Source organism: Triticum aestivum, chromosome 6B (assembly GCF_018294505.1).
Source record: "Triticum aestivum cultivar Chinese Spring chromosome 6B, IWGSC CS RefSeq v2.1, whole genome shotgun sequence".
Taxonomy (NCBI): Eukaryota; Viridiplantae; Streptophyta; class Magnoliopsida; order Poales; family Poaceae; genus Triticum; species Triticum aestivum.
Window position 1 is genome coordinate 164,215,293 of NC_057810.1, and position 20,512 is coordinate 164,235,804.

The 20,512-nt window shown below is 47.2% G+C and overlaps 2 protein-coding genes, 1 long non-coding RNA gene and 1 pseudogene across 3 annotated transcripts; 2 read left to right on the plus strand and 2 right to left on the minus strand.

The window, feature by feature from the left end:
* The first annotated feature begins 18 nt into the window (after window positions 1-18).
* On the plus strand, window positions 19-1,209 carry LOC123136366 (uncharacterized). The gene is made up of 2 exons (XM_044555732.1): window positions 19-784; window positions 863-1,209. The coding sequence occupies exons 1-2, from the start codon at window positions 40-42 to the stop codon at window positions 1,207-1,209; spliced, it is 1,092 nt and encodes a 363-aa protein (XP_044411667.1). The 5' UTR covers window positions 19-39.
* A 3,935-nt stretch (window positions 1,210-5,144) lies between these two features.
* Window positions 5,145-6,701, plus strand: LOC123136368 (uncharacterized). Its single transcript, XR_006466855.1, has 3 exons — window positions 5,145-5,494; window positions 5,760-5,884; window positions 6,345-6,701. It is a non-coding gene; the product is annotated as an uncharacterized lncRNA (long non-coding RNA).
* A 7,292-nt stretch (window positions 6,702-13,993) lies between these two features.
* On the minus strand, window positions 13,994-16,350 carry LOC123136364 (receptor-like protein 3). Its single transcript, XM_044555731.1, has one exon. The coding sequence runs from the start codon at window positions 16,347-16,349 to the stop codon at window positions 14,202-14,204; it is 2,148 nt and encodes a 715-aa protein (XP_044411666.1). The 5' UTR covers window position 16,350; the 3' UTR covers window positions 13,994-14,201.
* A 2,003-nt stretch (window positions 16,351-18,353) lies between these two features.
* On the minus strand, window positions 18,354-20,512 carry LOC123139031 (receptor-like protein 3; annotated as a pseudogene).

Genomic DNA, 20,512 nt, shown 5'->3' on the forward strand with positions numbered 1-20,512 from the left:
CTTCTCGTCTTTGACTCCAACGAGGACCGTGAGCTGACCATGACTCACTTCCCCGCCAAGTTCGCCGGCGTCACCATCACTCTCCTCCGTCCGGAGGAGACCGACAATCGGGCCACCACGCGCTACGACCACTTGGTGGAGATCGAGGCCAAGAACTACCCGCTCGAGCTGTGGCACCCCCAAGGCGCCAACTTCGTGTTCGGCCACTTTGGGGTGCTCTGCTGCGTCGACAGCCGCTGCCTCAACTCCGGCGACTTCACGACGATGCACGCCTTTCTCCGCGTTGAGAGTGACCATGTCACCCCGGATGGGTTCATCCTTCGCCTTCCGCCAGCCCAAATCGTCGACGTCAAGCTCCGTATTGTCAAGACTTGGGCCGTCTTTGAGGACCTCACCATCCCCCTCGACCATGACGTGGACGGCAACGGCAGTGAAGCTCACGTCCACGGTGCCTGGCGGTGGAACTGCAGCCATGTTGGGCCTTGCTCTGGCCCACATGCTGCAGTTTCCATGCAGCCACCAACACCAACTGCTGGGCCGTCCTCGCCTCCTCAAGCTCAAGCCACGCAAGCCCCTCGCAACTTTCTCCCACCTCTCATCGGCGGTCCTCTGTTGCCACCGGCTGCGGCCCCTGCTGATGCGCTCGTGCTGTCCGACAGCAGTGAGGGCACTGAGGGCGCCGCCCAGGACTCTGACCTCTCTGACACCTTCACGCCATCGGTTGATGTCTCCAACTCCTTCTCCGCGCTCGATTTAGATGGTGGTGAGACCTCGCTTCTCTCGGGTAAATATCCGGACTCCCAGCTTTCCATCTCTCTTTCTCTTGACCTGCCCCTAAGTTTTGCTGCTCCCTCCTGTTTAGTCAAGGATTCTACCTCGCTTGGGTCTGAAGCGCATGAGGCCACGATGCGTCGTAAACTGGCTGCTAACAAGAGGGCCACCGACGCCGCCAAGCTTCGCCGCATCCATCGCCTCGCTGACAAAGGGGATGGTCAGTTCATGGACATGACCACGAAGGCCATGCGTGTCAAGGCTCGTCGCTTCGACCTGCAGCACGCCTCTCACGACCTCGTCGAAGCCCTGGATACCTCTGGACTCACTAGCGCTCCTGAGGACCCGGTGCTGGACTCCGATGCCCTTGCTCTCATTGCCAAGCTCTGTGGCGCTGAACCGGTGGAGGTTCAGGAGGTGTCCTCGCCGGCGCCGTGAGCCACGACCTCCTGCCTTGGACGACGGCACCTCGCCATGGCCGCTCTGTCCTTACTTGTTATGGATGTATCTGCCCATCTGGCAATGGTTTAATTCCTAGTTTCCCGTTCCTTAGCTTAAGCCCGTGGTCGCCGTGCTGTTCCGGCGAGCTGGTCATCGACCCTTTTGTAACGTGTTTTGTAACGCGTGTGTGCTCCCAGGACTATCTACTTTGTCCCTCTAGTGAACTTGCCTTTGCTTCTAGGTGCCTTCTTCATCGCTATGGTTAATCACAAATTCAGTTTCTGCTGTTGGAATGTTCGTGGCCTTGGGCAAACCCAAAAATGTTCGGGTATTCTCTCTGAACTCCTGGCCATTAATCCACATGCTTGCTTTTTGCAAGAAACCAAGCTAGACTCCATCTCTACTCTAAAGCAGCGTTCCTTCCTCCCTAAGCACCTGAATCTAACCCACCCTCGACCGGCCCTTGGGTCTGCAGGTGGTATGCTTCCGGCCTTCTCCTCGGCTCACTTTTCTCTTATTGCAATGGACTCCGGACTCTACACCCAAACAACCCTCATCTCCTGTCTAGCCTCCCCTCACCCGCTTGCCATTACCAATGTTTATGCTCCTACCGACCATGCGCTCAAGCAGGAATTCCTGTCGGAGCTCGCTACCTTCGCCCCCTCTCCTCCCACACCTTGGCTAATCTTGGGTGATTTCAATCTCCTAATACTCCCCTTGGACAAAAACACGAGTAATTTCAGGCAGTCCGAAGCAGACATGTTCAATTCCTTTATTAACCAGAGGGCGCAGATTGAGCTTCCCCTTCTGGATAGATGCTACACTTGGTCTAGCAAAAGAGATCAACCCACTCTCGAAAAAATTGATAGAGTTTTCATCAATGTGGATTGGAATCTCCTCTTCCCAAACACCACCATTTCCTCGCTCACCAGATTCGTCTCTGACCATGTTCCCCTGCTGATCACTATAGATACCGTCATCCCTCGTCCCGCGCTTTTTCGTTTCGAACTTAGATGGACCACTAGGCCGGCCTGTCTTACGGTAGTCCAAAACGCCTGGGCCGCGGCCCGCTCTTGCTCAAACCACTCGCTTTCCCTAGTGGCTGCTCTCAAACGTACTCGCGCTGACTTAAAAATTTGGCGGTGCTCCACTCTGCCTCTAAATACTCGGGAGAAGAACTGCAAGACTGTCATTTCCGTTCTCGACCTCATCGAAGAATCTCGTTTCCTCTCGTCTCCTGAACTGGCTCTCCGTCGTGTCATTATTAAAGTTCTCCAACGCACGCTTCGTGAGAAAGCCCTCTATTGGATCCAGCGTGAAAAAATTCGCACCACTTTAGAAGGAGATGAAAACTCTCGCTTCTTTCATGCGTCTGCCTCTGCCCGTCTCCGGAAAAATAAAATTAATACTCTTGTCTCAAATGGCTCGGAGTTCTTCTCCCACGATGCTAAATCCAACATTCTGTCTGACTTCTACGCCTCCCTTCTCGGCACGGCCTTTCAGCCAACCTGGTCCTTCGCTCTCACGGACTTATACCCAGAACCCGTTCCACAACTCTGCTCTCTGGATGCCCCCCTTCACAGACGCCGAAATCACCAATGCCTTCCTCTCCATGAACAAGAATGCTAGTCCTGGACCGGACGGCTTTGGCCCTGGGTTCTACCGCAAATTTTGGCACATCCTCAAAGGGAAGATAACTCATTTCCTTTCAGACTTTCACGCCCAAAACAGCGATATCTCTTGCCTTAACCGGGCCCTCATAATCCTCCTTCCAAAGCATTCTGATGCTCGCTCCCCCGCTGACTTCCGCCCCATCTCTCTTCAAAACTGTCCTATCAAAGGAGTCGCAAAACTTCTAACAAATAGGCTAAAACCCCTTATCCCCCTCTTGGTGCATGCTGACCGGGCCGGTTTCCTCTCTGGTCGTAACATCTCTGAGAACTTCCTCTACGCTGCAGATATCCTTCACTGTTGTGCTAAAAGGAAAGCCCCCTCCCTCATCATCAAACTAGACTTTCGGAAAGCTTTTGACTCTGTTTGCTGGAAGACCCTCCTCCATACCCTTCAGGTTAGAGGTTTCCCCCCTCGGTGGTGTGACTGGATTAACTCTCTCCTTAACACTGGATCCACTGCCGTTATGCTAAATGGCATCCCGGGGAGGTGGATTCAATGCAAAAATGGACTCCGGCAGGGTGACCCTCTCTCCCCTTACCTTTTCATTATTGTCGCCGATATCCTTCAACAAATGATCATCAAAGCCAACAGCGAAGGTAAGTTGTTGCACCCCCTAAGCCCTCGCCTTCCCTGTCCCGTCCTTCAATACGCCGATGACACGCTTATCATAGTTAAAGCTACGCCCGGGGCCGCAAAACACCTAAAGAGTATTCTAGATAGCTTCGCTGCGGCCACTGGTCTCCAGATTAATTTTGACAAGACCACCTTTATCCCTCTTAATGTTGATCCCACTAACGCAGCACTTATGGCAGCTGACCTTGCCACTAACATCTCCTCCTTCCCGCAAACTTATCTCGGCCTTCCTCTCTCTCCCTACAAACTTCCCCCCTCAGCCTTCCAACCAGTCATCGATCGGTGTGATATCTACCTAGCTGGGTGGTGCGTGCTACTTCTCTCTCATGGTGGCAAGCTTGTTCTCCTCTCTGCCGTTCTTGACAGCCTCCCTACCTATTTTATGCTCTGTTTCGCTCTTCCTGTCCAGGTTATTGAAGCTATCGACAAGAGACGACGTACCTTTTTCTGGTCTAACGATGCCACTTGCTCTAGGGCAAAATGCCTGGTTGCTTGGGATAAAGTTTGTACCCCTAAGAAGCTGGTGGTCTAGGTGTAAAAAACCTTCACGCACAAAACTTTTGTCTACTGCTGAAATTTGCTTATAAATTTTTACACTCCTCAAACCTTCCCGGGAAGGATTGGGTCTTACACCATTCACCTCTTCACATTGGACATGGCAAAAACAGCTCTTTCCTAGCTAAAACCATTTTCAAGCATCTTCAGAGTTTGAGAGAGATTTCCCAGTGCACTGTTGGAGATGGTTGCTCTACTTTTTTTTGGTTAGATCGTTGGCTAAAGCCGGAACCCCTGGCTTTAGTGTACCCAGCTCTTTTTTCTCACCACACAAACCAACATGGCCTGGTAGTCACTATTTTGCAGGATGGGATCAAACTTGCTCTTCGTAATCGACTAACCTCTACTGCGATTGCAGAACTTGCTTCTCTTAATTCCTTGTTGCAGGATTGTGCACTCTCTCAGGTACCGGACGATCGTCGCCTGCTTAACGGTGCTGCCTTCTCCACAAAGGGCGCATATGCGGCCCTCTCGGATCACCTCTCGGACCCCATGCTTAATGATATTTGGGACTTAAAGGTTCCCAAGAAGGTTATGATCTTCTGTTGGCTATTCTACCTTGATCGCCTAAACACAAGGAAGAATCTGCATAAGAAGAGCATTCTAGACTCTTCAGCTTGTCCTAGATGTACTCACTCGGTTGAGGATCGACAACACCTTTTTTTTTACTTGTCCAGCAGATCGCAGGATCTGGAGAGCAGCCGGCATCTGCCCTCTTTACACTCCTATCACAAGTCTCTTCAGCACGACGCTTCCGGATTCGCTGCCTACCACGGTCCGCCCCTTCGTGCTCCTTTTGATTCTTTGGAAAATCTGGGACGCACGCAACAAGAAAGTTTTCCAAGGACTAGATGTTGTGGCCTCAAACTCCTTGAGAGCTATCTTGGATGATTTGATTGTTTGGTCTCATAGACTAAAATCTGTAACTTTAAAGGGCCACGCCGGTCTGTGGCGTGAGTTCCTATCCTCGCAACACTCTTAACTCTGTAACACCTGGCAGGTTTTGAAATATATATTCAGGTGGGGAGCCTCCCCCCCCCCCCCCCCCCCCCCCCCCCCCCGTTGAACATTTCAAAAAAAGAAATCACTGCCCAAAGACAGCCTCCCAAGTTCTCTGAAACGTTTAGAGATCTACCAATGTTCTGCATTCGAATCCCTGCCCAAGGAAGGACTGCCTAGTTCTCTGCCAAACCTAACGATCTGGGACTGTCCTGCTTTCAAATCGCTGCCCAAGGACAGCCTCCCAACTTCTCTGCAATATCTAAGGATCTGGGACTGTCCTGCCTTGACATCGCTACCCAAGGATGGCCTCCCAAGTTCACTGCGGGAGTTAACTCTCCGGTCTGGCAACAGCGAGGAGCTAATGAGGCAGTGCCGCAAGTTAAAGGGAACCATTCCAATAATCGAAGACTAATCCAAGGTAACAAGCTAACGGTCTCTAATCTTATTGCTGTAAAAGATCAATGTACATTTTCGCGTGGCCATGAAAAGTTCAGGTGTGTCATGAACCCTGTAGAGACGTAGACCTTTCCGACATGGGGGAAAAGTACTTCCTTGTCTGTACACACCAAATTCTTTTTCTTTTCCGTACCGCGTAATCATCAAAGCATATACTGTTCTTTCTGGTTCGTCACAATTATTGCTGTTTCACCTGAATAAGCCACTTATTTTTATCTACTGTGCAGGCTCTTCTTGGGTTTGTATGTTCTGCTAGACTGGTACATATTCTCTCTGCATCCAAGTACAGTTTGAGGTTCCAGTGCAAGCATCAAGACCCAATTTTGTGTCTTCCATCCTGTACATAAAATCGGTTAGTATTTGAATAATCACCCCAACTCCAATAGTTTCATACGTTGTTTAGAAATTCAATCCACAATTTTTTTTTATGTGTACTGTTAATATATTTTGAGTTATTCCAGACTGTCAGTATTAGAGTTCGAGCAAAGAGCGAGAGCAACTATTAACAAAAACAAATCAGACTCGTCTTCTTTTTTTTCCGTCATTTTAGTACTTTCTCTCAATGATCTTGTAAGATTTTGATCCTAAGTAAAGCAATAGTGCCAGGACTGTATGTGCTAATTTACAAAGTAGTGTGTGACCAGCGGGACAATTTTGTTTTCAAAATAAAGAGGTATCTACTGCGGGATAATTCATTTCTACAGATGGATATTATGTTTATCATTGAAACTGGATGGTCACCTATTTTCATAATTCTCATTGGAATCAGAAGGTTGCTCATGTAACTTGCAATTGATTTATATGCTGCCCAGACGGAAAAGGCTGTCCCGGTGCGGAGCAGATTGACGGATCCTGGTGCCATGTGCCCTTGCTCTGCTGTCATGTTACTCCCTCCGTCTGGAAATACTTGTCGTAGAAATGCTTAAAAATGGATGTATCTAAGAACTAAAATACGTCTAGATACATCCTTTTTCCGACAAGTATTTCCGGACGGAGAGAGTACATATCTGGCCTTTCTTCTTAGTTGTTAATCTGTCGTTGATCAGTGCAGCCTTGGAGAGAGGTTCAGCCTAGAGACAGAAAAAAAAGGGAATATCACAGTGCTCAAAGTGGATACGGATGTTTTTATTCTGATTTTGAGGGTAAACAGCTCGATGTGGCTGGCACTCTGTTCCTTGTGAGTAGGACGCTGTGGCACATTTTTTTTTGTTTGGATGTGACACACTGGACAGTTGATTGACATGAACATCTTTCAACGCCTTGCAGGCTCATCACGTTGTTAGAGTTGCGTGCTAGTCAAGGCTAAGATTTACAAATTCCCGATTATGAATTCCATGAGCGAGAGCTACACTGATCAACGCCGCTCTCATACTTTTTTTTGAAAGAAAACATGCACTTTATTGGTTGAAAATAATGGTTACATCGTCTATAAGAAGAGGTACAATATTCTCCATAGGCTCCTCAAACCAATCTCTAGTTACCTTCTCGGCCTTGTGGCTAAGAATCAAGTGTACTAATGTTCTTATCAGTTTATAATATCTGACACTTGTTGGAGAGATGAGCAACTAGTATTCACTGAGGGCCAAAGGCCATTACATATACACCAGGCAATAAGAAAGCCACCAAGAAAGACGCAATAAGCAGACAGCGAGCGTCGATCAGAGGATCACTAGCCCATGTAGCATCGGAGTAGGCCTGGAGCTTAAGAGAGCTGGAGCGGGGAAAGAAAAGGCGCTGAGAAATCGTGCTACGAAGATATCGTAGAACACGGAGGATATGACTATAGTGGACAGAGGTGGGGGCTGAAACAAACTGACTCAGGATGTGGACATGATAGGAGATGTCAGGACGCGTAACAGCAAGATAGACTAGACTGCCAACAAGGTGACGATAGCGAGTGGGATTAGGAAGAGGGTCACCATCAGAGGCACGAAACTGAACATTGAGCTCCATAGGAGTCACAACTGTGCGCTCATCACCGAGAGCAGCGCGAGCAAGAAGATTCTGAATATATTTTTCTTGGAAGATGTAGAAGCCATCAGAGGTCGAGGAGATCTCAATCCCAAGAAAATAGTGAAGTGGACCAAGATCAGTCATGAGGAACTGGTCGCAAAGGCGAGCCTTAACAAAGGCAATGCGGTCAGAGTTGTCACCAGTGATGATCATGTCATCAACATAGAGAAGGAGAAGAGTCCGACCACAAGGAGACGTGTGAACAAACAACGCCGGATCATGATCACTGGGCAAGAAACCAGCGGCAGTCACCATAGAGGCAAAACGCTCAAACCAGGCGTGGCGAAGTCTACAGACCATACCATCAGGAGCATAGTACCCCGGTGGTGGCTGCATATAAACCTCCTCACGCAATTCGTCATTGAGAAAAGCGTTTTGAACATCAAGTTGAGAGATAGACCGATGACGAACAGATGCCACAGCAAGAAGAGTGCGAACAGTGGTCATGTGGGCCACAGGAGCGAATGTCTCATCATAATCGCGTCCCTGCTCCTGCTGAAAACCACGGGCCACAAGATGCGCTTTGTAGCGCTCAAGAGAACCATCAGAGCGAGTCTTAATCTTGTAGACCCACTTGCATGTGATGGGACGAACACTGGAAGGGAGGGAAACCAGATCCCAAGTGCTAGAGCGCTCAAGAGCAGCAAGCTCTTCGGCCATCGCAAGCTGCCATTTAGGCTGAGTCATGGCAGTCCGATAGGAAGTGGGCTCAACAATGACAGAGAGACCGTACCGATCAAGAGAGTAGCGATCAGGCAGGGGGCAAGGCCGAGCACGGAGGTTATGAACCAAGGGAGGCGTGAAAGGAGGTGCACCAGAGATGGAAGGCGCGTCAGGAGAAGCATCCTCAGAACGAGAGCAACGAGTATAGTGGAGAGGAAATGGTGAGAGAGGGCGACGGACTGGAGATGATGGTGGAGAGGTGGAGGAAGAGGATGGGAAGATGGTGTCGGTGGTGAAGGAGAAGGAATGAGAGGTGCAGGAGGAGGAGGTGAAACATGAGGCACATAGCAGGGTGTATCGGGGAGAGGAAGAAAAGAAATATCGTCCACAGAAAAGCTCGAGGAAGAAGGACATGTGTAGTAAGAGCGAGACTCGTCAAAGGTCACATCACACGAGATGCGCAGACGACGACCAATAGGATCCCAACAGCGATAGCCCTTGTGCTCATCACTGTAGCCAAGGAAGACACACTCAACCGACTGGGCAGTCAGTTTGGTGCGTTCTCGCGGGGTAAGAAGGACATAGCACACACATCCAAACATATGAAGAGCTGAGTAGTCAGGAGAACTAACAGTGAGACACTTCATAGGAATACCATCCTGCAGAGCAGTCGATGGCTGAATGTTGATGAGATGGGTGGATGCAGAAACAGCCTCAGCCCAAAAGTGGGGTGGAAGGGAAGCGTCAATCATCAGCGCACGAGCCATCTCAGGTAGATGACGACGCTTTCGTTCGGCAACGCCATTCTGAGCATGCGCACCAGGACATGAGAACTGGGCAAGAGTACCTTGTTCCGCAAGAAAACCACGCAACAGCTGGGAGATAAACTCACCAGCGGAGTCAGCACGAAAAGTGCGAATGGGCGTGGAAAACTGGGTGTGAACCATGGCAGCAAAACGTTTGTATATAGAGAGAACCTCATTACGAGATTTCATGAAGTAGAGCCAAGTGTAGCGAGAGAAATCATCAATAAACAAGATATAGTAGCGATGACCACCTTTCGAATCAAAGGGAGCAGGACCCCAGACATCAGAATGAACTAAGCCAAAAAGACGCTGAGATACCGACTCACTGGTAGGATAAGGTAACTGGGTCTATTTGCCAAGTCTGCAACCATTATAATGTAAAGAAACATCTCCAGATACATACCCTAAGAGGCCCTGACGAACTAAAGAAGACAAGCGAGAACCACAAATGTGACCAAGGAGATGATGCCACTGCTGGAAGGACGCAGACGAAGGGGCAGCAAGAGCATGGGAGCTGGCAGAAGTGGTGGCAGCGGAAGGAACACAAAGCCAGTCAACCTCCCAAAGGCCCTCTGACTCACGGCGCCGGGGGCCAGCACCAACCAAAGCCTTGGTGCGATGATCCTAAATGGAGTAAGAGTCGGTATCAAGAATGACATGACAACCAAAATCAGTAAGTTGGGCAGCGGAAAAAAGATTCATGGTAAGGCGAGGAACATGAGAAACACTAGGAACAGAAAAGGACGGAGTGGAAAAAATACCACAACTAGCAACAGGAAGAGATGTGCCATCGGCAGTAAGAACATTAATAGGAGACTCAAGAGGGCGAAGAGAAGACAATGCAGAAGAATCAGAGGATATATGAAAGGAAGCTCTAGAGTCCAGAACCCACGAAGATGTACCTGACGGTGTAGATGCCTGCGGTGATGAAGTGGTGAAAGCAGTCACAACAACGGCAGAGCCCGTCGATGAAGGACCGGAGGAAGCCAGAAGGCATTTGAGCCGCACAATGTCCTAGTCAGTAAGTGACGGAGTCGATGACGACACAGGAGTCCCACTGGAAGAGGAGCGCCTCTGGTTTCGCTGCTTCTAGCGACAATCAGACTCTGGGTGACCTGGCCTGAAGCAATAGTCACAGAAGGTGTCACGGTGCAATCGGCCCTTCTCAACATAAGGAGGACGACCCACCTCCCTGAAGGTGTGGGCAGGAGCGGTGGAGCAGTGGGACGAGCAGACGACACAGGAGCTCGGGCAGCCAACACATAAGGAACCGCAAGCAACCCAGCAGAACGAAGGCGGGTCTCCTTAGCACGAAGCTCAGCAAGTACCTCTGAAATAGGAACACGACCACGGGCAAGCAAGTGAGCACGTCGAGGCTCAAACTCGGAGCGGAGGCGAGATAAGAACTCATGGACACGCTGAAACTCCAAGTCGGACCGCATATTCTGACAGCAGCGACAAGATCCACAAACAACTGTCCGAAGAGAGTCAAGCTGGCGCCAGATGGCAGAACTCTATGTGTAAAACTCGTCAACAGATGAGTCACCCTGCTGAAGAGCGTGCTCCTGACGCACCACAGATAAGTAAAGAGCATCACCAGAGGGCTGATAGCGCTGACAGAGATAAGACCACATCGCTGCAACTATGTCGAGGCCCATGAACTCCGAAGCAAACTGAGGGAGGACACTTGCAGTGAGAACAGCAGCAGCTCGAGCATCATCATTGCACCAGTGAGTGTAAGCAGACATGTCATCGTGGTAGACAGAAAGAGCATCTGAATAGGCTGATACCTGCTGATCATAAGCATCAACCGCAACATCACCGAGAGCCTTGGCTGCATCCCGATCAGCCTGGGAAGCATCAGCAGCAAGTCGCACTGCTGTTTCTACCCTTTTTTTAAGTCAACGCAGACAGACTACCCGATCTGGATCGGGCCAGAGCGTGAGCGAGGCAGAGCTCGCTCGATCTAGCCAGAAGCGACTAGGTGCAGCAATGCAACCAGATCGGGGCGACCGGCCGGAGCAGCGGAGCTCTAGGCAGCAGCAGCCGGGCGCAGCAGGAGGAGAGCGGGAGGGCGCAGCCCGCAGAAGGGCGCCGGGCGGCAGGAGCGGACACTAGGGCCGGCTGGGCTGGAGGAGCCGGTCAGGAAGGGGGAGCACCGGCGGCCAAAACAGATAAGGGACAACAAAGTTGCCCCGATCCAGAGGTGAGGGCGGTCAGCGGAGCCCCAGGCAGCGGGAGGAGGGTGTCGGGCCTGGAGGATCCGGGCTAGGCCGAGAGGGAGATGGCCAGTTACGGACGGAAACAGCCGAAGATGGGCTGGGAGCAGCCGGAATCGAGGTGAGCTAGGAGTAGGGCGCACGGAGTTGCATCGTGCGGGAGAGCGAGGCTAACCTAGCATCTGATACCATGTTGGAGAGATGAACAACTAGTATTCACTGAGCGCAAAAGGTCATATACATGTGTGATAAAGTGCAGGAAACCCTTTATACAATGAGATATACCAAAAAGGGACTACACACATCTAACAACACCCTCATGTGGGGGAGAACGCACTGGATATGGGGTTTAGCTGAGCTCGGGCGTCAAAACGCCGCTCTCATCATTCCTCTGCATTCTAGTACCGAGGAAGAGAAAAAAATAGCAATTTAATAGCTTAATGAGCCTGGTGCCCTGTGCTTCTTATCTTGCAAGTATCCTTGCTGTAAGAGTCCGGTTTTCAGACTCTGTTCAGTTTCATTGAAATGAAACAACAGAGTGCAGCAGTTTCAAGCTTGCAGTTTTAACCGGGCTCTTAAGAATTGTACTATTCCTTTGGGTGTATGATTCTATTCTAATCTGATCAGTGTGGAGTGGTTCAGTTTTAGAAAGGAAAATTATATCAGTGCTATGTCCCCTTCGTCAAAACTGTGAGGCCCACCGCACCAACACCCTCCTCCTCCCCCTCCCCCTAAATTTCTTCCTTACTAATGCCTAAGTTGTTGGCTCTGGCTCTTGATCTCATCCTCAACAACACATGTGCCACTACGATTTCCGCCAAAGCTAGGACTATCATCGCTCGGTCGCTATCTCACCTACGCGGTTGTCATTGTGGCCAGCTGTGTCGTCTCTGGCTACAGCTCGTGCAATCGCCGTCATCTCCATAGCTAAATGGGTCGAAGGGTATATCCTAAGGTTTGTAATAAGTGACATATTCCTATTACTAAATCAACGACAACTAATATGGAGTACTAAATCAGCAACAACTAATATGAACTGGCCAACAACGCCAATAGAATTTAATCCAAAGTCATGCCATCTCATACTCTCTGTTTGAGATTTCTATTTTCAAGTTTTAACGAAGAAGAATCCGACTAGCTGGTTGGACAATGGACACCCTAAAAAGGCATATTCGAGTAAGAGGCATGCCCCTCCTTTATTAAATTGAAGTAAAGAGAAAAGGGTCGTGGATTTAACACCGCCTATGGAGAGACAAGATAAGAATGGAGAAAGGAATTGTGAACGAGAGTTGACGAAGTCCAACCAAGCTGGGTCTGGAAAAAGTTCGGAAACACCTTCTACCCACATTCAAAATTCACACAAAAATCATGATTTTTTATTTTTTTTAAATTTTGGTTTTCCAAAAATACACCTACATTTTTTGAAATATGATTATTTTAAAATTCACAAACATTTTCAAAATTCCTGAATACTTACTTAAATTCATGGATTTAGATAAACATGCAAAAACTTTTGAATTTTTTTATAATTTTAAATAGTGTCCATACTTTTTGTTATAGATTTTCGTGTTTTAATGAAAAAAAAGACCAGATACAGGGGTAAAACGGAAAAAAAAATCCTGGATAAAAACTACTCTTTTTTTTTTGAGGGAATGGATAAAAACTACTCGACACGCCCCAACTGGGGCAGCCTATAGCCCACACGGACGAACGTTGAGCCCTGTCGCCTCGCAGCCCGGCCCACCTTGCCTGAAAACGACACGGCTGTCCATTTTGCACGCACGGCCGGCCGGCGGCGCCTCGACGCACAGGTGCTACCTCGTCGAGTCCAACCCCTAAAAATGGCCAGGAGGGCAGGAAGGGGATCGGGTCGGAACCCCGCTGCTTCCTCCAGGAGGCCGATTGTTCAACTCGCCCTGACCCGGCGCAGAGTGCGCTGGCCGCGGCGCCCGCGGACGGAGGCTAGGGAAGCAGGGCCGTCGACGCGCGCTCCCAAGGTACGTCGTGCAAATTCACTTGCTGGGAAAAGAATCAAGAATAGGGCGCGTGGCTACAAATCTGCGTCGCGGGAACACAAAATGGTCTGCTGTCTCTCGTTTTAGTTGACTCTGACAAGATTGTGTGATGTATTTTTGGCAGTGAAAGAAATAGCGCGCTATAGCGCCGCTAATAGCACGATATAGCATTTTGAGCAATGTCTCGCTAAATAAATCAGTATACAATGCCTTGCTAATAGCACGCTATATCGATTTATAGCACACTAATAAGCGTATTTTAAGAGCCACGTTATTTTTTTCAATGATTTTTGGACGCTCCGCTTTGTCCGTTTTCACAGATTACGGCAAGTGGTGCACTAGCACTTACACATGACTCAAGTGTTACTCGTATACCTAAAAATTTAGCATGGCTCCAGTGTTATGTACCCCCTCCGTTGTATCTAGAAATATCTAAGGCAACTACTCCCTCCGTTCCTAAATATTTGTCTTTCTAGAGGTTTCAACAAGTGACTACATACGGAGAAAAATGAGTGAATCTACACTCTAAAATATGTCTATACATCCTTATGTGGTAGTCTATTTGAAATCACTAAAAAGACAAATATTTAGGAACGGAGGGAGTAATTCATTATGAGGTAATATTATTCAATGTTCAGCAAGCAAAGGAAATGGTGACATTTAAGTTGCAACGATTTTTCTGTTCTGAAAAGATTTACACACAGTTGAGAATATCTGAATTTTCATTGTATTCATATTGCTTCAGTTTAAACTGTCCCACAATATTACATACTTTCACATCTCCAAGAGATAGAATAACTCTTAATCCTATAAAAATTTGTAGACCTAATTATGAGTTTATGACTCATACCTAGAGGAGAAATTTATTCACTGGATATGTTGCACAACATGAATAGCAACCGAATATGATCTAAGTTGGCAATAAACAGATATGTACGTTAGAGTAGTACGTACTAGCCAAAATACCTCGATAGGACTATCTGATCATACAGCACCCCTACACCTAAGAACGCACTAAAGGCAATTGCGAAGGCCACCTTGTAATCAGTTTGTTTTGTTGACAGAATAGTGGCCGGAGGTGCCTCCACTGAACCACATTTGTGGATGAGCATAGATCCGCAGAGTTTTGTATTCCCATCAAAACTAGAAGTCTCAAATGTGTTGAACTGGCCTCCAGATGGAATAGGACCTTCTAGATCATTGTCAGAAATGTTAAATGCAGCAAGGAAGTGCAGGCTGTTCAATGCAGCTGGGATTGCACCTATGAGGTTGTTGCTGGATAAGTCTAGCACCCGCAACTTTGAGAGGTTGCAAATCGACTGGGGGATCTGTCCTGATAACTTGTTGAAGCTGAAATCAAGTACACCAAGCTTTTTCAACTGGCCAATCAGTGCGGGAATCACACCTGTGAAGTTGTTGTTGCTTAGATTCAATGCTTTTGGGAAAGATGTAAACACACGGTATTGAAGCGTCGGCCCAGAATAAACAGGCAGGTTGAAGACCCATGGATCCAAATGATTTGAGTTGTCAGTTGATTTTAGCATTGGCATCTCCGTCAAGGCTAATGGGATTTCTCCTTTAAGGTTGTTGTTTGACACATCTATATAGGAGAGATGGTTTAGGGAATTGATCCAGCCTGGCATTGGTCCGGTTAGTTGATTGCTTCTTAAAATTAACACCTCCAAATTTGTTACCCTTGATATCCATAGAGGTATTTTTCCAGATAATTGGCAACCATCCATATCCAAAACCTGAAGATTCTCAAAGCCATCAATTCTGTCATCCTGTGGCATGAGCTCTCCTCTGAAGTTGTGCGCAATAAGCAGGCTGCTAAGATTCTTGCTGCTCTTAAGGATCTGAAGTGCATTTGTGATGTTTGTGAAATTGTTTCCACCAAGTGACAAGAAGGACAGATACTTCAGATTGCCTATTCTCGATGAGAGCTGCCCGTGTAAGTTGTTTCTAGATAGCCGCAGCGCAGTCAGATTACTGCACGAGTACATGCTTTCTGGAACTGTACCAGTGAAGAAGTTGGACCAAAGATCTAAAGTTTTTAGATTGGGCAGGTTGGAGAAATTGACATTGATAAGTTCTCCACTGAATTTGTTGCTCCTGAGGCCAATTCTTACAAGATTTGTGCAGTTGCTCAGAGTCGATGGCAGTTCCCCTGACAGGTTGTTGTAGTGCAAATGGAACTCCTCCAATCTCTTGAGCTGACCTATAGAATCTGGAATCCTGCCATTGAAGTTATTCCATCCAAGATCAAGGGTACGGAGATTTATGAGGCTGATTATGCGTGCACTATCAATAACACCGTGTAAATTATTGTTAGGAAAAGAGAGGTATTCCAATGAGGTTGCATTGAAGAGTTCATCTGGGAGTGTTCCACTGAGATTGTTGTAGCCGGCCTTGATCACTCTCAGCATGGAGCATTCACCAAGCCCTGGGGGAATGCTGCCACTAAATTTGTTGAAACAGAGGTCAAGCACCGTGAAGGATGGTGAGTTATTGCAGAAATAAGTTGGTATCCCCCCAGTAAAGCTGTTATTGCTGGCATTGAGTGTTATCAGGTTATCCATTGTCTTCCATATGGTGGATGGAAATGGTCCTGCAAGTAAGTTGCTCGAGATATTCAGTACCTGCAGAGGCCGGGCAGGGGTTGAAGATGACAGTTCGTGCAGAGCTCCAGTCAGGCGGTTGAAACTGACGTCAAGGACAATGATGCTGCTGGATGACACCAATTCCAGTGGCAAGCTACCAGACAGCGAGTTGCGCGACAGGTTGAGACGTAACAGGCCAGTGAGGTTGCCAAGGAACGGCGAGATGGACCCCTCGAGACCTCGAGAAGCCAGCTCAACATCAGTGACCGTCCTATTGGGGCTGCAGGTGATCCCTTCCCACCTGCAGCAGTCTGTGTCGTTCCGCCATGACACCATGAGGCCGCCGTCTTGCGAGAGCCCATCAAGGAGCTGGATAAGGGAGCTCTTCTCCTGCTCCGTGCAAGAGCTGGTGGGAGAAGCCAAGGTGACTAGTAGCACAACGGTCAAACCAAAGAAAGGTATGGGAAACTGGTTCCTGTGCGAATGACTAAGCGGCTGCATGGTTTTCTTGAGAAACTAGCTTGGAAACTTAGCTTTGGTCTGCCAGGATGAACTGCTAATTTATCTGATGAAGAAAGAGCAAGAGAGGAAAGGAGCAACCTGCTCTGCTCTCCATTTTGTTTGATCCGGTCTCTGGTCGTTAGTTATAAAAAGAAAATTTGGGTCAAGGATTAGCTGCTATTGCTTGTCCTATCTACTGTAGTTTATTGGTAAGTCTGTCCAAGCAGGAATTGCCGTGTTGATACTTAATCTGTCCGTTTCGCTTACTAGTTTTATGTGAAGGGGTTGTTGCTGAACAATGCGTGCATTTTTTACACTTGAGTAACATCATGTATATAGGTTGGTTGTATTTGGTTTGACTTCAACAGGTCTGATTCTTCTTTTTACAACTTATTGACAACGACTTCCCTTTTCTTAATAAAAATACACCCACTAGGTGCAACTGAATCAGCAGGAAACTGAACTTATTTGACATGTTACCTAACTGTGCATAACAAACAAGTGGTGTCTACTGTTCTTTTTTCCCCCCCAAGACTGAACAAAAAGCAAGCTCGTCTCATTCTCACCCATAGTCAAGATTTCTTTCTTTCTATAGATGTAATTTAATAAGAATCAGTCTCACTTTTTATTTTAATCCATAATTAAGCTATCCATGCCATGTGCACTTTATTATTTCTACGAAATACTAATCTTCTATAGCAAATGGGAAACGATTCCTGGAAGTACAAGCCAAGCCACAACTCGTAGCCAACAGTTATGTACTGCATCAACAGAACCTCTATAGGGCCAATGAACACAATTAAGGAGCTCTTTCATTCGTGGGATTCTAGACTTGCAGGAACAGGAAAAAATAAAAACTGCAATTTCATGCCAGCTTGGATCCTGTGATTTGCCCTTACCTATGTTTTCATGTGGACTTTTTTCCTAGTTGTTTCTGTCATTGATCAGTGTAGAGTGGTCAATTTTTCTTTTGGGAACTGTCCTAGACATTTGAGCGCTGTCAAACGATCTTGTGCCAAAAGTTGTGATTCTGTGATTTTTTTGAAGTGTGGTAACTTGATATGCCAACCCAAAAGTTATGGTTTTGTGATAATTATTCTTACTAATAGGGCTTTCAGAAAACGGCAGTCATTGCCATGCAAATAAAAAATACATAATGTGTTTTCCCTGCTATTGATCCCACTTATCATTAATTTGAGAATATTTCTTCCCAGTTGTAGTCAAGTAGACCGGCCCAAGAGAAGAAAAAGAGGACTAGCCCTGGCGCAGAGGCTCCTCAGAGTTCGGAGTGCACTGCGTGCACCGGTGGAATGATGCTAGGGAAGCACGGCTATTGAGTTGTTGACGTGCGCTCCCAAGGTATGTCATGCAATTAACTTGCTGTGAAAAGAATGGGGTGTGCAGTTACAAGTTATTTTTGTGAGTACTCAAAAGATTGGGATGCACTCCTCACAACAATGTGCTCCATTGTTGTAGCAGCTGCAGTCTCTCGTTTTAACAAACTCTGAGAAGATTTTGTGATGGATTTTGGCATGTGCTGCTTCATATGTTGTGACAACTTATGGTTAGTGGTGCACTGGTACTTACCATACATTTTATTTTGTTCATTACTTACCCGTGAACCTAAAACTTTATAGCATGGCTCCATTGTTGTTGTTCAGCAAGCAAAGGAAATGGTGAACTTAAACTTACAGTGATTTTTATATTCTGATTACATATACTTGTACATCTTCCAATATGAGTTATAGAGAGCCCTGAAAAGATCAGAGTATCCATTGTATTAGTGCTGATTCAGTTTAAACTGCCCCACATTATTACATATACAGATATACTTGTACATCTCCTTGAAATGGAATCACTCTTAATCCGATAATGTTTTGTGCCGTAATTATGACTTGCACATAGATGACAAGCTTATTTGCTGGACATGTTGCTAAACCTGAATAGCAACCTAACCTGAACGAAATTGACCTAAACATATACAGTACGTAAACTGGAGTAGTACTAGCCAAAATACCTAGATAGGACTATCTGATCATACAGCACCCCTACACCAAAGAACGCACTGAAGGCAATCACAAAGGCCACCTTGTAATCAGTTTGTTTTGTTGACAGAACAGTGACAGGAGGTGCTTCTGCTGAACCACATCTATGAATGAGTATAGATCCACAGAGGTTTGTATTCCCGTCAAAGCTAGATGTCCCAAATGTGTTAAACTGGCCTCCAGATGGAATAGGACCTTCTAGATCATTGTCAGAAACGTTAAACGCTGCAAGGAAGTGCAGGCTGTCCAATGCAGCTGGGATTGCACCAGTGAGATTGTTGTTCGACAAGTCTAGGACCTGCAGGCTGGTGAGGTTGCATGTTGATTCTGGGATCTGACCTGTTAAGTTGTTGAAGCTCAAATTGAGTGAATGGAGGGATTTCAATTGACCGATCGTCGAAGGGATCTCACCAGTGAACTTATTATTGCTTAGATCCAGCAATTTAGGGAAAGCGAAAGGTTGGCGATATTGATGTGATAGAGTTGGATAAACAGGCAGTATGAAGACCCTTTGGTTCGAATTGGCATCTGTCTTTGCTGACTCTAGCATTGGCATATTGGTCAATGTTGTTGGAATTTCCCCCGTGAGGCTGTTGTTTGATATGTCAAGGTAGAAGACATAGCTTAGAGCTTTGATCCAGGCTGGTATCGATCCTGTGAGTTGATTGTTAGACAATATTAGTATCTCTAAATTTGCTAGCTTTGATATCCAGAAAGGTATTTTTCCAGATAATGGGCAATCACTTATACCAAGAAACCGAATATTTTCAAAACTGCCAATGGTGTCATCCTCTGGCATGTTCTCATGCCTGAAGTTACGCCCAATAAGAAGGGTGCTGAGGTTCTTGGAGCTTCCAAGAATCTGAAGTGCATCTGTTATGTTTGTAAGATTATTATTATAAAGTGACAGGAACGACAGGGACTTCAGATTGCCGAGCCCTTTTGCTAACTGGCCGTGGAACTTATTGGAAGATAATCGCAGTGCAATTAGATTTCTGCAAGAGTATATAGTTTCTGGAATTGTGCCATCGAAGTTGTTCCGCATAAGATCTAAAGACATTAGATTGGGTAGGCTAGAAAAATTGACCTTGGTGAGTTGTCCGCTGAAATTGTTGCAGTTGAGGTTGATGGTTATGAGATTTGTGCAGTTTGCTAGAGTTGATGGCAGATCCCCATACATGATATTACTGTTCAAAAATAGAGTTCCTCCAATCTCTTGAGATGGCCTATAGATTCCGGAATGTTGCCACTGAAGTTGTTCTCTCCAAGATCAAGGGTAACCAAAAAAGTGAGTTTGGCAATATATGTGTCTTGAAGTATTCCTTGTAAACCATTCCTGGGAAAAGAGAGGAACTCCAACGAGGTAGCATTAACGAGTTCATCTGGGAGAGTCCCGCTGAGGTTGTTGTGGCCAACCTTGAGCACTCTGAGCATGGAGCAGCTACCTAATTCAGGTGGAATACTCCCTCTGAATCGGTTGTAAGAGAGGTCAAGCACAACCAAGGATGGAAAGCTGGTGCAGAAATGAGTTGGTAGTTGCCCAGTAAAGCTGTTGTTGCTGGCATTGAGTGCGACCAGGTGTTTCATGCCCCCCCATGTGGAGGATGGAAACTGTCCTGCAAACAAATTGCTGGAGATGTTCAGTACCTTCAAGGGACGCACTGGGGTTGAAGATGGCACCCCATGCAGTTCTCCATCTAGGCGGTTGAAGCTGATGTCGATGGCGACGATGCTGTTGGAAGACACCAATTCTTGTGGTAGTCCACTGGACAGCATGTTGTTTGACAGATTGAGTCGCAACAATCCGGCGAGGCTGCCAAGAGTGGGTGAGATATACCCCTGAAGACCCTTGGAAGCGAGCAAGACATCAGTAACCGTCCCATCCATGTTGCAGGTGATCCCTTCCCACGTGATGCAATCTGTGCCGTTCTGCCATGACGCGGCAAGGCCACCATCCTGTGAGAGCCCAGTGAGGAACTTGAGGAGGGAGGCCTTCTCTTGCTCTGTGCAGGAGCTAGTGATAGAGGCCAAGGACATGAGCATCAGAAGAACAATGCCAAGGGAACTTATCGGTAGTTTTCTGTCGTATCTCATGCGTGAAAGCTGGAGTGGCTGCAT